The sequence below is a fragment of the Falco peregrinus genome, chromosome 10, assembly GCF_023634155.1.
Source record: "Falco peregrinus isolate bFalPer1 chromosome 10, bFalPer1.pri, whole genome shotgun sequence".
Taxonomy (NCBI): Eukaryota; Metazoa; Chordata; class Aves; order Falconiformes; family Falconidae; genus Falco; species Falco peregrinus.
The window spans coordinates 22,680,602-22,692,476 of NC_073730.1; the positions used below are offsets into that span (position 1 = coordinate 22,680,602).

The 11,875-nt window shown below is 51.9% G+C and overlaps 1 protein-coding gene across 1 annotated transcript; it reads left to right on the forward strand.

The window, feature by feature from the left end:
* The first annotated feature begins 7,327 nt into the window (after positions 1 to 7,327).
* TMEM125 (transmembrane protein 125) lies at positions 7,328 to 11,613 on the forward strand. Its single transcript, XM_005238432.3, has 2 exons — positions 7,328 to 7,971; positions 8,082 to 11,613. The coding sequence occupies exon 2, from the start codon at positions 8,394 to 8,396 to the stop codon at positions 9,054 to 9,056; it is 663 nt and encodes a 220-aa protein (XP_005238489.2). The 5' UTR covers positions 7,328 to 7,971; positions 8,082 to 8,393; the 3' UTR covers positions 9,057 to 11,613.
* Positions 11,614 to 11,875: the final 262 nt, after the last annotated feature.

The following is an 11,875-nucleotide window of genomic DNA, read 5'->3' on the forward strand; positions in this document are numbered from 1 at the left end:
CAGTGCATGACACACTGTCTCACTGCAGAATACTTCACATATATCAGAAGTTTAAGCTACAGATTGACCTTGGAATTACATGCCAGTATGTTACTTTTTCTATTTCCTATCCTGAATTGTAGAGAAGTGATGAGTGTTTTCTATATACTATTAATAACAGTATACAGAAGGTGCTGGTGCCAAGGCTGCATAACATGTAAGCTATATTACCATTAGGGGTACTAGACTCATTTCCAGGCTAACACCATGGCAAACAGATGGTTCAACAAGTTCCTGTGACCTGGGAGACTTCAGCTGAGTGCTTGTCCATGAACGTGGGATTAAGTTACGTTTTTTTATTCTGCAGCTTTGACCTGTATGAAGCATAGGTTTCACAGGAACAAAAGGAAGAAGTTATGATGGAATTGGTCTGTTAATGCGCTAGCTTAACACCCTTTCTTCCTCCTCCCCTCCCCATATAATCATCTTGATACTTCCTGTACAGAAAGAGGATGTAATTAATGTAATTAGCAAATATTTTAGAAACTAGTTCCCTCTTAGATTTTCAGAACACACCCATTTTAATTTGCCAGACTCCTATGTGGTATAATTTTCTCCTCTCTATGTCAGAAACAGAGTTGTAGAAGCCACTGCTTTAATAGATGTGATTTAGAGAAATGGAATCAGTCTTTCTGAAAAAGAAGAACCTTGTCCTATTAAGAGGAAGAAGCATATACAGGTGAAGAATGATTTCTAAGTGGTGATTAATATGCTTAAGAGTATGTCTGGGTGTCACCCTCGTTAGAAAGATTTTAAAGGCAATACAAGGCCTGTCAAACGAAGCCTCAGTAGATACCTGGCCAGCAAGGTTCAAGAGGATTCTGAACTTGGTCTTAAGTGGCTAAGAGGCAGCTAAAACGTTGTTTGTAAGGGAGGACATTGTCAGGCACAGCAGAGTGTTAAACTGGGCTTTATCAGAGACTTGCTGGAAGCAAAATAGATGTACAAGCTTCTTCTGTACTGGGGAAACTAGACCGAGATCAATCTCCCACACACGTGCTGTAGGAATGTTTTCAGAGTTAAGTTGTAACTGTATTATGGCTTTGTATGCTAATGGTCTTCTGAATTCTCTCGGGTGCAAAAAGACACTTTCCACTCCATCGTCTCTTGGTCTGCGTTGTCTTGTTTCTCCTTTTGCTACCTCTCCAAAGGAGCTGGTAAGCATCTCATGCTCTTATAAAGTTATAGCACACTTTTAAAATTGAATATATGGCTATCTTTAAATCTGATTAAGGTTTCCTCTTGGGTGACATGTTTGTTAACTGGCCCAGCTAAAGGACAAGGTTTTCCAGGGTAAGGACAAGCTTATTGTTCAAGGGTGTTTGTAGAGTGAAATCCACCACATCCCATTTGTTGGTTTAGGACAGCAACCACTGGACAGGTGATATTTCACAAGTTCCAAAAGATCTATCAGATTTTACTCAGACAAATTCCTGAAGCTGTCACACTAATTGGTGTCTGTTGTATTGGTGTACCCTAAGCTTCCCTTCCCATTGCCTGCTAAAAAACTAGCATGTGGCTTAATAGCTGAGTCTCCTTTTCCTTTAGTCGGGTGAGAGCTGTTCAGCCCCCTTCTTTTCTTCCTACACCTCCCAGGAGATTTTCCAGCTTCTGAGACTCACAGTAGTGATCCCTTCTGCTGTCATTAAGCCCAGCCACAAAGGATGGGGCATGCACTCAGCCTGTGAGTCCCATTCCCCTGCTGACTTCAGTGTTCCCTGCTGCTCCCTTCTTTTCTCTTCCTCTTTCAAATGAGGCCTTTGCTGTTTTCCTAATTCCTCTCAAAATGGTCACCTTTGTCTTTCCACTACATTACCAGAAAGTCAGCTCTTCTGCAGCTCGGTAGGCTCTGCTGATGCCACTGGCTCCTAGAGAGGGGGGTACCACAGCTGCCTGGTGATGGGGAGATGGCACCACAGTGACATCTCGCCTGACTTAGGTGCCTGTCTGGGCTAACGCCATATACGAAGATCCAGTCCTGATGTGACCTGATGGCCCTAGCCCAGCCAGTGGTGCAGGAGCTACTTAATACTGCATAATACCAAACACTTGCTGAACGTGTCAAATCTTTCCCAGCGCTGCCAGCCTGGCTGCAGGCTTCCTCTCACCTGCTGCCTGGGAGCTGCTCCCTGGCTCGGCTGGGAGGAAATGAGCCACCTTCCAGGATCGGTGCGGTGCGTGGCCAGGTCCTGCCCGGGGAGGGAGGGGTAGTGCCTGCACACCGGCGCAGCGCTGGAGCCTCTCCAAAGCCAGCAGCAGGTTTGCTGAGACGCCACCCTGCCGGGGAATGCACCTGCCCGGGCGAGAGGCGAGAGGCGAGAGGCGAGGAGGCGCCGCACCAGGAAGGGCAGCCGGCAGAGGCACCTGTTCCTTGGCAGGCAGTTGCCAGAGGAAGGGAAGAGATTCGCCCCGTGAGTTCGCTCGTTAGCTCGATCCAGTGGAAGGAAAGCCAGGAAAAGCCATTGCTGCCAGCCAGGAGCAGGGAACGGTGCTGGGCTGTCGTGTGTGGGCAGCGTCTGCTGGAGGTGAGTGAAGCCCCCTCCCCGGGACCCGTGCGTGTGCGGGCAGGGCTGGACTTCATCAGTAGATGCTGGCAGGTTTGGGGGTTTCTTCAGACATGCTTCTTAAAAGATCCTGCCTCTTGCCTCCATGTCATTCCTTGCACCACTGTGTTTCCTCTTGGCACGTAAGGCTCAGGAGTTTTTTGTCCCTTTGGGACTCTCAGGCTTCCCTCGGCAGAGGTGCATCAGGACAGGCTCTGTGGGGTCAGGATGATGGATGCCCGTTACACAAACAGAGAGGAAGGGGAGCACGAAACTTTATAATGGAGCATACCAAAGCTTTCTAGATTTCTGTGTGCTGACCCTGTTACAAGCCCTCCACCATCCTTACCCCCGGAGCCCCTAGGCTTGGTGAAAGGAAGGAATGGTCCATCATCACTCAGGGCTTTCCTAGGGCTTCCCAAATGATGTCTGGTGGCAGGAGCCCTGGTGGGACAGACAATCACTTCTGGAAAAGCATTATTCCTCTGGCAGGGTAGAGGACAGGCTCTCCCCAGAGCCACAGATTAGTCAGTATAGGTTTGCCTGGGTTTTGAGCAGCCCCAGAAAGGAGTGCTGGGAATTGGTGGTTGATGTAGCAGCCAAAGGAGTGTGGATCTCTTGCTAGGATTTTGGGTGAGACAGACAGATACCACATAGAAGTCCCATTACCCCAATTCCCTATGCATTCCTCTATCTCCACTCCTGAGTTCTCAGAAGAGAGAAGAGCTTCCCACACGTCCCAGGGCAGCAGTGTCCCTGCTCGCAGGGGCACAGGCAGACCTTGAACACTACGACATTCTGAGCTGCTGGGTTGTTTATTAGCAGTAGTTCAGGCTTAAAACAAGATATATAAGCTTCATTCTCTTTGAGCCTACTAGTAAGTTACAATAGAATAGAATATGCTTTAGGAAGCATTTCTTTACCACGAGGGTGGTCAAACACTGGAACAGGCTTTCTAGAGAGGTGGGCGATGCCCCAAGCCTGTTAGCGTTTAGGGGGCATTTGGACAATGCCTGTAATAATGTGCTTTAACTTGGTCAGCCCTGAATTGCTGTAGGTCCTTTCCAACTGAAATAGTCTGTTCTATTCTATTCTATTTCAGCTGGAAGGGACCTACGATGATCATTTAGTCCAACTGCCGGACCACTTCAGGGCTGACCAAGTTAAAGCACTTGGGGCATCAACCACCTCTCTAGGAAGCCTGTTCCAGTGTTTGACCACCCTCATGATAAAGAAATGCTTCCAAAAGCATTGGAAGTTGGAAAAATCACAGGAACAGACAGAAAATACTTATGCCTGTTCTGGACTAGAGGTTTCTGTGAGGCACAGAGTGGTTGCAAGTCCATCCCAAACAGGCTATGGCCAGACCTGGCCAAGAAACAAATAAGCTGTGATGGACTGGAGAAGCATAGGAAGGAGACAGCTTCTGTTTGAGGTTGCGGGGCTCTGTTGGCTCTCACCTAGATTGCTCATGCGTTGTTTATGTATTGTTATTTTACAGCAAATCTTGCCAGACTCTCCTGGTCTCCACCATGCTCACAAAGTCCACATAGCTGCATAAAACCCCTCCAAGGCTGGAAGCGCTGCAGGAGCCTGTCCCACCCCCAGGCTTCCCCTCCTGAACGCTGTGGGTAAGCAATGTCTCATGGTGTACCCTGGGTTCAGGGAGAGGGGGGAAGTGTATTTCAACAGCCGAGTTGTATGTGGCTCTGAAATGAAAGTGTTAGCATCCAGTCCGCGGCCAGTCTGTCAGATATCAGACAGTCAGACATAGAAAGTCTCTAAGTAAATAAATAAATAAATGCATATACCATTCCCAGGTGGTCAGCAGGCATGCGTCTCCCACACCTGCAGCCTGGAGTGACCAGAAACCGCTTGATGATGACCTTCAATTCCCAGTTAAATTTTGTCAGAGTAGGAAAAAAACCCTCAACAATGAAAAAGGAAAAACATGGACATTTTTGTTTTCCTGCATTCCCAGTGCTTTCCTGTTCTTCCTCCCCAGCTGCCAGCCAGCAGTGGGGAAGGACAGCCTGTCAATTTTTTTCCTAAAATGTGACCTTCAGTCAGAAAGCACCGTGTGGCTGGGCTGGCCCACGACTCCTTTTTCTCTTGCTAACAAAGAGAGCACTGAAGTTACTGGGTTCAGCAGTAAGTAAATGGTAGAGATTAATGACTTGTGATACACATTATCAAACTGGCTAATCTGATGGGCCAACTGGCTTATGCTCCCAAAGGGTCTGTGTTGTGGTCTAGCCCAGACCAGTGAGAGCAGGTAGCCCAAAGAAGAGCTACATCAGGGGCAACCACTGTGGAGAGGCTGTCCTTCCTCTGGCAGAGCAGGGATCAACATCCCTTCCTTTCGGTCCGATGTGGGCAAACTGATGTGATGCGTGATGCAGAGAAACCAGATCAGCCAAGCTGCTGTGAGATCTAGTTTCACCCCTTTGCACCCCTTTCACCCCTTTAACACACCCAAGCAGTGATGGGTGACAGCCCAGGATAGGGCTCTTTGGTTTAATATATAAAGACAGTCAGATTTTTCTTAACAGGAAGGGAGGCAATGCACTCATGCTTGAGGAATGGGGAACTATATTTAGATTTAAGGAAAAATGTATTCATGGTGAGAATGGTTAAACACTGGAATGACCCCGGAGGGACTGTGGATCCTCCACCCTTGGCAGTATCCAGCACCCGAGCGGATGGAGCCTTGAGCTACTCAGTCTGACTTTGAGGTTAACTCTGCTATAAGCAGGTGAACGTACCAGGTGACCACAAGGTCCCATCCCGCTTGAATTATTCTGTGATTCTAGGAGTAAAAATACTGTTATTAGCAGCACAAACTCTCACAGTCCGGAGAAGGCCAAGCAAGTGTGGATGCTTATAGAGCAAAAGTTTATATTCCCAGAACATTTTAAAACAGACACAAAGAAACATGGAGGCATACCTCAGTGGAAGCCTTTGCCCCTTCAAATAATTTCTTTAATAGAGGTAAATATAACACCGGGAAATACATGTTCGTACAAGTCACACCTTATTTTGTTCTGCAGCCAGACGCTCTAACAGTTTTATGTTGCCCCCTGACCTTCTTCTGAGCAAATAAAAATTAAAATGTGTTTAAATGGTTACATTTTTTTAAAGTAACATGAGAATGCAGTGCCGTAGCTTGATTTTTGGGTTGCATTTTCCCTCACTTGGTTTGCACTGTTGTGGTTTGTTGGGTTTTTTTGCTTACTGTTTGACTTACAACTTGTGTGAGCAACTTCGGTCATGCAGCAGAAGGCCACAGACTTTGCACTTCTCCAAGCTTTATGTTTTCTTAGTTCAAAATCTCAATCTAATCTACAAACCTGCTATCTACTAGACTCACCCGTTCACTGGTAAGGACGAGATAAGGCACCTCTGTGCTTGGAGAAGGAAAGGCAGGAGGAAGTAGTGCTTAGGATGGAGCTGGTTTGCGTAGGCTGGGGGAATGTCTCCAGGCTCACCATCTTCTCGCTTCTCCACTTTGAAAGTGCCACGTGACATCCCCACCTTCTCGGGGACCCGTGTCCTGGGCACATGCGGGCAGCACAAGGTATCTTCGGTCCCATGCAAAATCGAGGTAGGTCCCAGCAGGCACAAACCGGCATACTCCGCCACAGCTGGGTTTTTCTCTCTAATTGATGCTTTCTGAGCTAGCCAGGAGCCGCAGATCTGCCACAGGCCACCAAGCCAGCATTCCCTCTGGAGCCCAGGTTTCTGTGTCCTAGCTTGCTCTCTGACCAGGCACGTCACGCACCAGCAGCTGTGCAGAACAGCACAGTGCACAGTCCACATGGCGCGGTGGGTCCCGCGCTTGCAAACCCGCGGTGGTTAAGACTTCCTGGACACGTGCTGCCAGCTGGCAGCATGCCCTGAGCCACGTCCAAAGTGACCTCATGTTCCATCACAGCCTGGGGAGTGACTCAGGAGGAGCTTGGCCTGACACGGTCAGGCAGTGTCTGGTTCGAGCACCCCCACGCTATTGTCCTCCCTCTCCCCCCCACCCTACGTTGGCTTATCCCAGAGGGAGGGGGATTTCGAGGCGTTTGCTCATAGCAAAGGCATTGCCATCAGGGGATGCGGCGTGTAGAGACTGCCTGAGGGACAGGGAGAGCTGTGGGAGGAGAGATCCCTGGTGTGTGCAGAGCTGCCATGCGTGGAGGTCAGAAATCATCCCCACCCGTCTGCAATGAGCCCGGAGTCCCAGTGCCACGCAGAGCTGGGCACAGAGGCAGAGGGAGTGTGTTTGGCATGGGCTGACGGGCTCCTAGGGGACCATTTCTAGCAGGCAGGGTGCTGCATGGCCACCCCCCCAACCTGGGCAAAGTGACACAGCTCTGACACAGGGGATCTGCATCCGCTCCCATCCCCGCCACAGGCTCCTGTGGGACTGAGCCGTTTGTGTGTGTGGCTGTGACGGGCGAGGGTGCGCCATCCATCCTGGAAGGTGACCAGCGAGGCAGCTTGTGGGTCTCCAGGGTCTGCCCCACGTCTCAAGGGCTCAGCCATACCCAAGATGCTTGTGTGCTGCCTTCCCCAGCAGTCCTTGCATTGGGTACTAGCTGTGCTGGAGGGTCCCTTTGGTGCTGTGGGACCAGCTGGAGCACTCACATGCCAGGGCAGAACATCATATAAGAGCAATGCAAGTGGTTTCCACTCTTGGTGTAAAACTGCACCCAGAGAAGCGCTGAGAGGGGGCAGGATGCTGGGGAGGCGATGAGCCCGGGAAGCCGAGCTGCAGGTTGAGGCAAGGCGCTGTGCTGAGGGGACACCAGCTAAGCAGAGCACCACAGAGCCTTCCAGTGGTGAAGTGCTTCAGGGACCAGCAGGGAAGAGAGCAGAATTGTAGGGTGCCAGGTCCCAGCTGTCTGGGGGCTCTTTCTGGGGAAGTGCTGAGACCACTGGAGATGTAACCTTCAGGTTTCTGTAGGCAACTTGGGAGGGGAACCCACTGGCAGTGCAGAGGTAGGAACATGGCTGAGAACACGCAGCAAGGGCAGCTCTTGCTCTTCCAGCAACTGGACTGGAAGGGTTAAGCCCTGGTCCTGACCCCCACCTCCCGCTGTCGTTCTGGGCTGCAGAGCCAGTTGGTGACAAGAGGCTGATGCTGATGAGGGAGCATGTGAAGCCCGAGCTGTGAATGGGGCTTTATCCCAGGAGGGACCTGCCTCTGCTCCATCCCTGCCCTGCTGCCAGCACCAGCTGCAGGCGCAGTGATGTGCCAGTAGCCTCTGAGCTGGGAGGCAGGAAACTCGCCCTTGGGGCAGGCTGAGGTCTCCCTGCAGTGCGTGGAGGTCTCCTGGGAAGACATGCATGGGCAATCTGTGCTCCAACGCATAGGGCCTTTGTGAGGGAGGCAGGAAAGGTCTGCAGGCCAGCCTGGCGCAACCAAGGCCCAGGGTTTGGCGGGGGATTGTTTGGTACAGGGGAGCAGGGTCTCTGTTTAATGATATCTTCTCTTCTTGACTCTTACAGATGAAAGACACAGGAAAGGAAGGACACAGCCCTGGTTGTTCTCTTATGGTGCTGCTCTGGGGATGCTCTACCACGTCCTGCAGCCCTGCCTGAGGGGTGGGCTCAGCCCCAGTGCATGGACCATAGCTCTCCAGGTGGCACTGATGCAGAAAGGAGCTCCACTAGGCTCCAAAGAATGAGACAGAGGCATCCCCGCATAAGAAATGCAGCTGCATTTGCAACTGCTGCTGCCTTGGCTCTGCACTTTGCTGTAAGGGTATAGATTCATCTGTGCAACCGCCCCACTGTGCCCTCCCCACCCAGCCACCCACCATGCCAGAGCTGGCAGAACTGAGCAACCCCCGCACCCCTGCGGACGCGGACCACATCCAGAGGAACATCTTGGAGGAGCATGTGGAGCTTTGGTGGTTCCAGGACCCCAAGAAGTCCATCCTGTGCTATGGGATGGCTGTGGTGCTGATCCTGGCCTGCGGGATTGGGGGCATCATCCTGCTGTACAGCACTAGCAGCCGGTCTGGGGAGTGGCGGCTGGCCGTGGGCACCACGCTTTGCCTCCTGGCCCTGCTTGTGCTGCTGAAGCAGCTGCTGAGCTCTGCAATCCAGGACATGAACTGCATCCGCAGCCGGGATCAGATCGAGCTCCTGAAGAGCGGGGGCTTCTCGGACTGCCTGATGCTGCTGCTCAGCGCCCTGGTGCTGGTGGTCTGTGGGGTTGTGCTCACCATCCTCTCCACCACGACCATGCAGCTCAGCCCCGCGCGGCCACTGGCCAGCATGTTCACCAGTGGGGTTGTCCTCCTGACTGCTGGCAGTGCCATCCTCCTCTCCCTGCTGCTCTACCTGCTCTGCACCTCCTGCCGCCAGGCTGCTCCTCGGAGCCTGGAGACTGGCGACATCCGTGTCTTCACCATCTCCGGCCGCCTTGCTGCGAACAGGCGGCTTCCTCCCACCTCCAGCATGGCCAACCTGATCTGACTCAGGACACCCCTGCATGAGCTTCACTGGATACGACCCATCAGCAGGGCTTGTGCCAGCCTTTCCAGAGCATTGCGGTGTGCCTCGTGCTTCTTCTGGAGATGACTGCTGTTTGCTTTGCCCCAGGCTGACAGCACAGCAGGGACCTGGGGTGCCTGGACAGGCTCCGTGACCTGGAGAGCGCAGCGCTGGCCTGTTGGTGTTTTATTTCCACAAAGCCTTCTGCAACAGCTGCTGCCTGCCCGGCTGTGACCTCTGGGACAGAGTTAAGGTGAGCCTGCCCTTAACCCTGAGGACCCCAGGAGTTGGTTCCTGCGGTTCCCAGAACTGCGTCGTGTGCTCTCCTGGTCGAAGGGGCTGTGATCGCAGGTGGCATAAATCCACCCTGTGCTCTGTGCACAGCCACCAGCTCCCAAGCAAAGTAGAGCCTTTAGCAGCTAATGAACGGCAGGAATATTCTGCGTGTCAGCAGGAATGCAGCACAAGTGAAGGGAGCTTAGTGGGAGGTACGGCTGCAGGGTTTGCTCCCAAGAAAGCACCAGTGTGTCTGTGGAGGCAAGTGTGGGATTTGCATGGGATTCTGTGTGCCAGAGCCCCAGCATAGCTGGACCTCACATGAAATGCCATTTGTGTTTGCAGTGCCAAGGTTTGTTCCAATATTACATTTCTGTAGCCCACCATCTTCTGTGGTGGTTTATCAAAGGGGCGATCACATGGTGTTGGTGTCAGGGCTGAACTGTGTGTTAGGGCTCCGCTATCATGCCAGCGTGCTCCAGCCGTGCCAGCCACAAACAGCAAGGTGCAGTCACTGGGGGATGATGGTGGGATGCCCAGATCCTGGGGCTGCTGCTGTGCCAGGGTGGTGCGAGGGGGGAGCACTGTTGCCCTCTGACAGCACTTTCCCAAGCAGAGGCATCTCTGCTGCCACGGGAGCACTGCAGCTCATCCCAGTCCCTGCACGTTCCCATGCTGTTTGTCTCCCAAGTGCTGCAGCTGCTGCCGGGCAGAAAAGTTCTTCTGCTTCAACTTGGCCCTTACCTGGAGCTTTTTTAGTGTTTTCTTTCCACAAAGTGTCTATCACTGAGGTATCTTTCCCAGAGGCAGACTAACAACTCATCCCTGGGAGCTTTTCTTGTGACTTGAGGCTAATTTATCTGTCAAAATTCTCATTTCCTCCATAGACCCATGAACCATTTCACTGCCCTTTCTATCTATAGACACAGATCCTAACCTCCTAACGAAGCTGCTCCTGTGCAACCTTCTCTTCCTTCTCATCTTCCTGTCTCCTCCTTTCACCCCCTCGCCTGAGCTGCTCTGCCCTGGAGGTTATTTTAGCTCATTATTTGCTAAGTTCCCTCTGTAATGGGACAAGACTGAGCTATTATTTTTTGGTGCCTGGTAGCGAATTTATTTGGAAGAGGACAGTAGCTCATTCCCTTAGTAACAGCTTGAATCACTGGCTATGTTACACCTGGAGGCAGTGTCAGAGTTCAGCATCAGTGAACCCCACCAGGTATATGCTGGACAATGAGGACTTCATCCCTTTGCAGCTCCAGACCACACCATCCCGATGCACTCAGATAACACGAGGGTAATTCTGTATTCATCCACTCTTGCCCTGCACCTGCTGGCTTTCCTTACCCTAAAGACCTGGTTTGTTTTCTCCAAAGTATGGGAACATCATTTTGGCTTCTCTTTCTGTACCTCTGTTACTTCTACATTTTCATCTGCCACTTTCATATTATCCATAAATTTTATTAAACTGCTGTTCCTCCTGCCTCCTCATCTGCCCAAGAGTTCAGAGGGTGTTACTAAGCTCAGGTCCTTCTGTGCTAAACCCTCTGCAAAGGAAAAAGGCACCCTTCCCCTCCAGGCTGTTTGACTGTGGGTCCAGCGGGGACCCCTGTGCATACACTGGGAGGGACAGGCCAGAGCTGACAGTTTTGCACCGTCACTGTTACTGCTGCTCTGCACATCTGTGTCAGTGCGCGTGCAGAGCTGCACCACCTCTGCCCACATCAGTGCTTTAGTAGTTACTCCCAGCTCCCCCAACCTGCACGTGTGGACAGGCCACAGCTGCCTGCACACCAGCTGCTTTGCACATCTGGGCATTTCTGTGAAGATGCGTGACTGTGCCTAGCTCACAGCTCTGCACTGCCTGCATGGCAATGCATCTTCCCCTTCGTAGCCCCTCCAAAATGTGCCCCAAGTATCCATGAATTGTGCCAGAAAAGGATGCTGGTGGGCTGCGTCAGCAACCCAAGGAAGGAACGGCTGAGGACAAGCTGTTCCTGAAGGTGGTGGCTTGGGTGTCTGGTGCCCGGATGGACAGCCCGCACTGCCCCAGTCACTGACTCATCTCTGCAGCAGCGGTACTGGTTTGTTCCTTTCTTGGTTCCTATGTTGTGCGTGGAAATACATAATAAAGTGTTACAGAAGTCGACCACGTTGAAGGCTGATGCTTGAGCGTCAGCCCCTCTGTGAAGCGTGAAGTGGCAGGACTATGCAGAGCTGGCCTCTGCTCAGGCTGAGCCCAGGGCAGAAATCACGACAGCCCGGGTTCCCTCCTGTGGCCATGGTTTTGGCTCACCAGCTAGTGTGGCAATGCCACCCCAGTCCCCAGATGCATGTACTTATTTCCTGATACACAACTCCCACCTCCAGATGCGCATGCATCTCCCTCTGCTTAAGGACAGGGAAGGCATAGCTGGTCCCCCTTACCACTGCTCTGTGAACCTAAGACCTTGCTGTGCCCCTGAAAGATGCTCGTGTGGAGCACGCAAACCTCCTGAATATGTCAGTGCTGGCTGGTTTGTTTA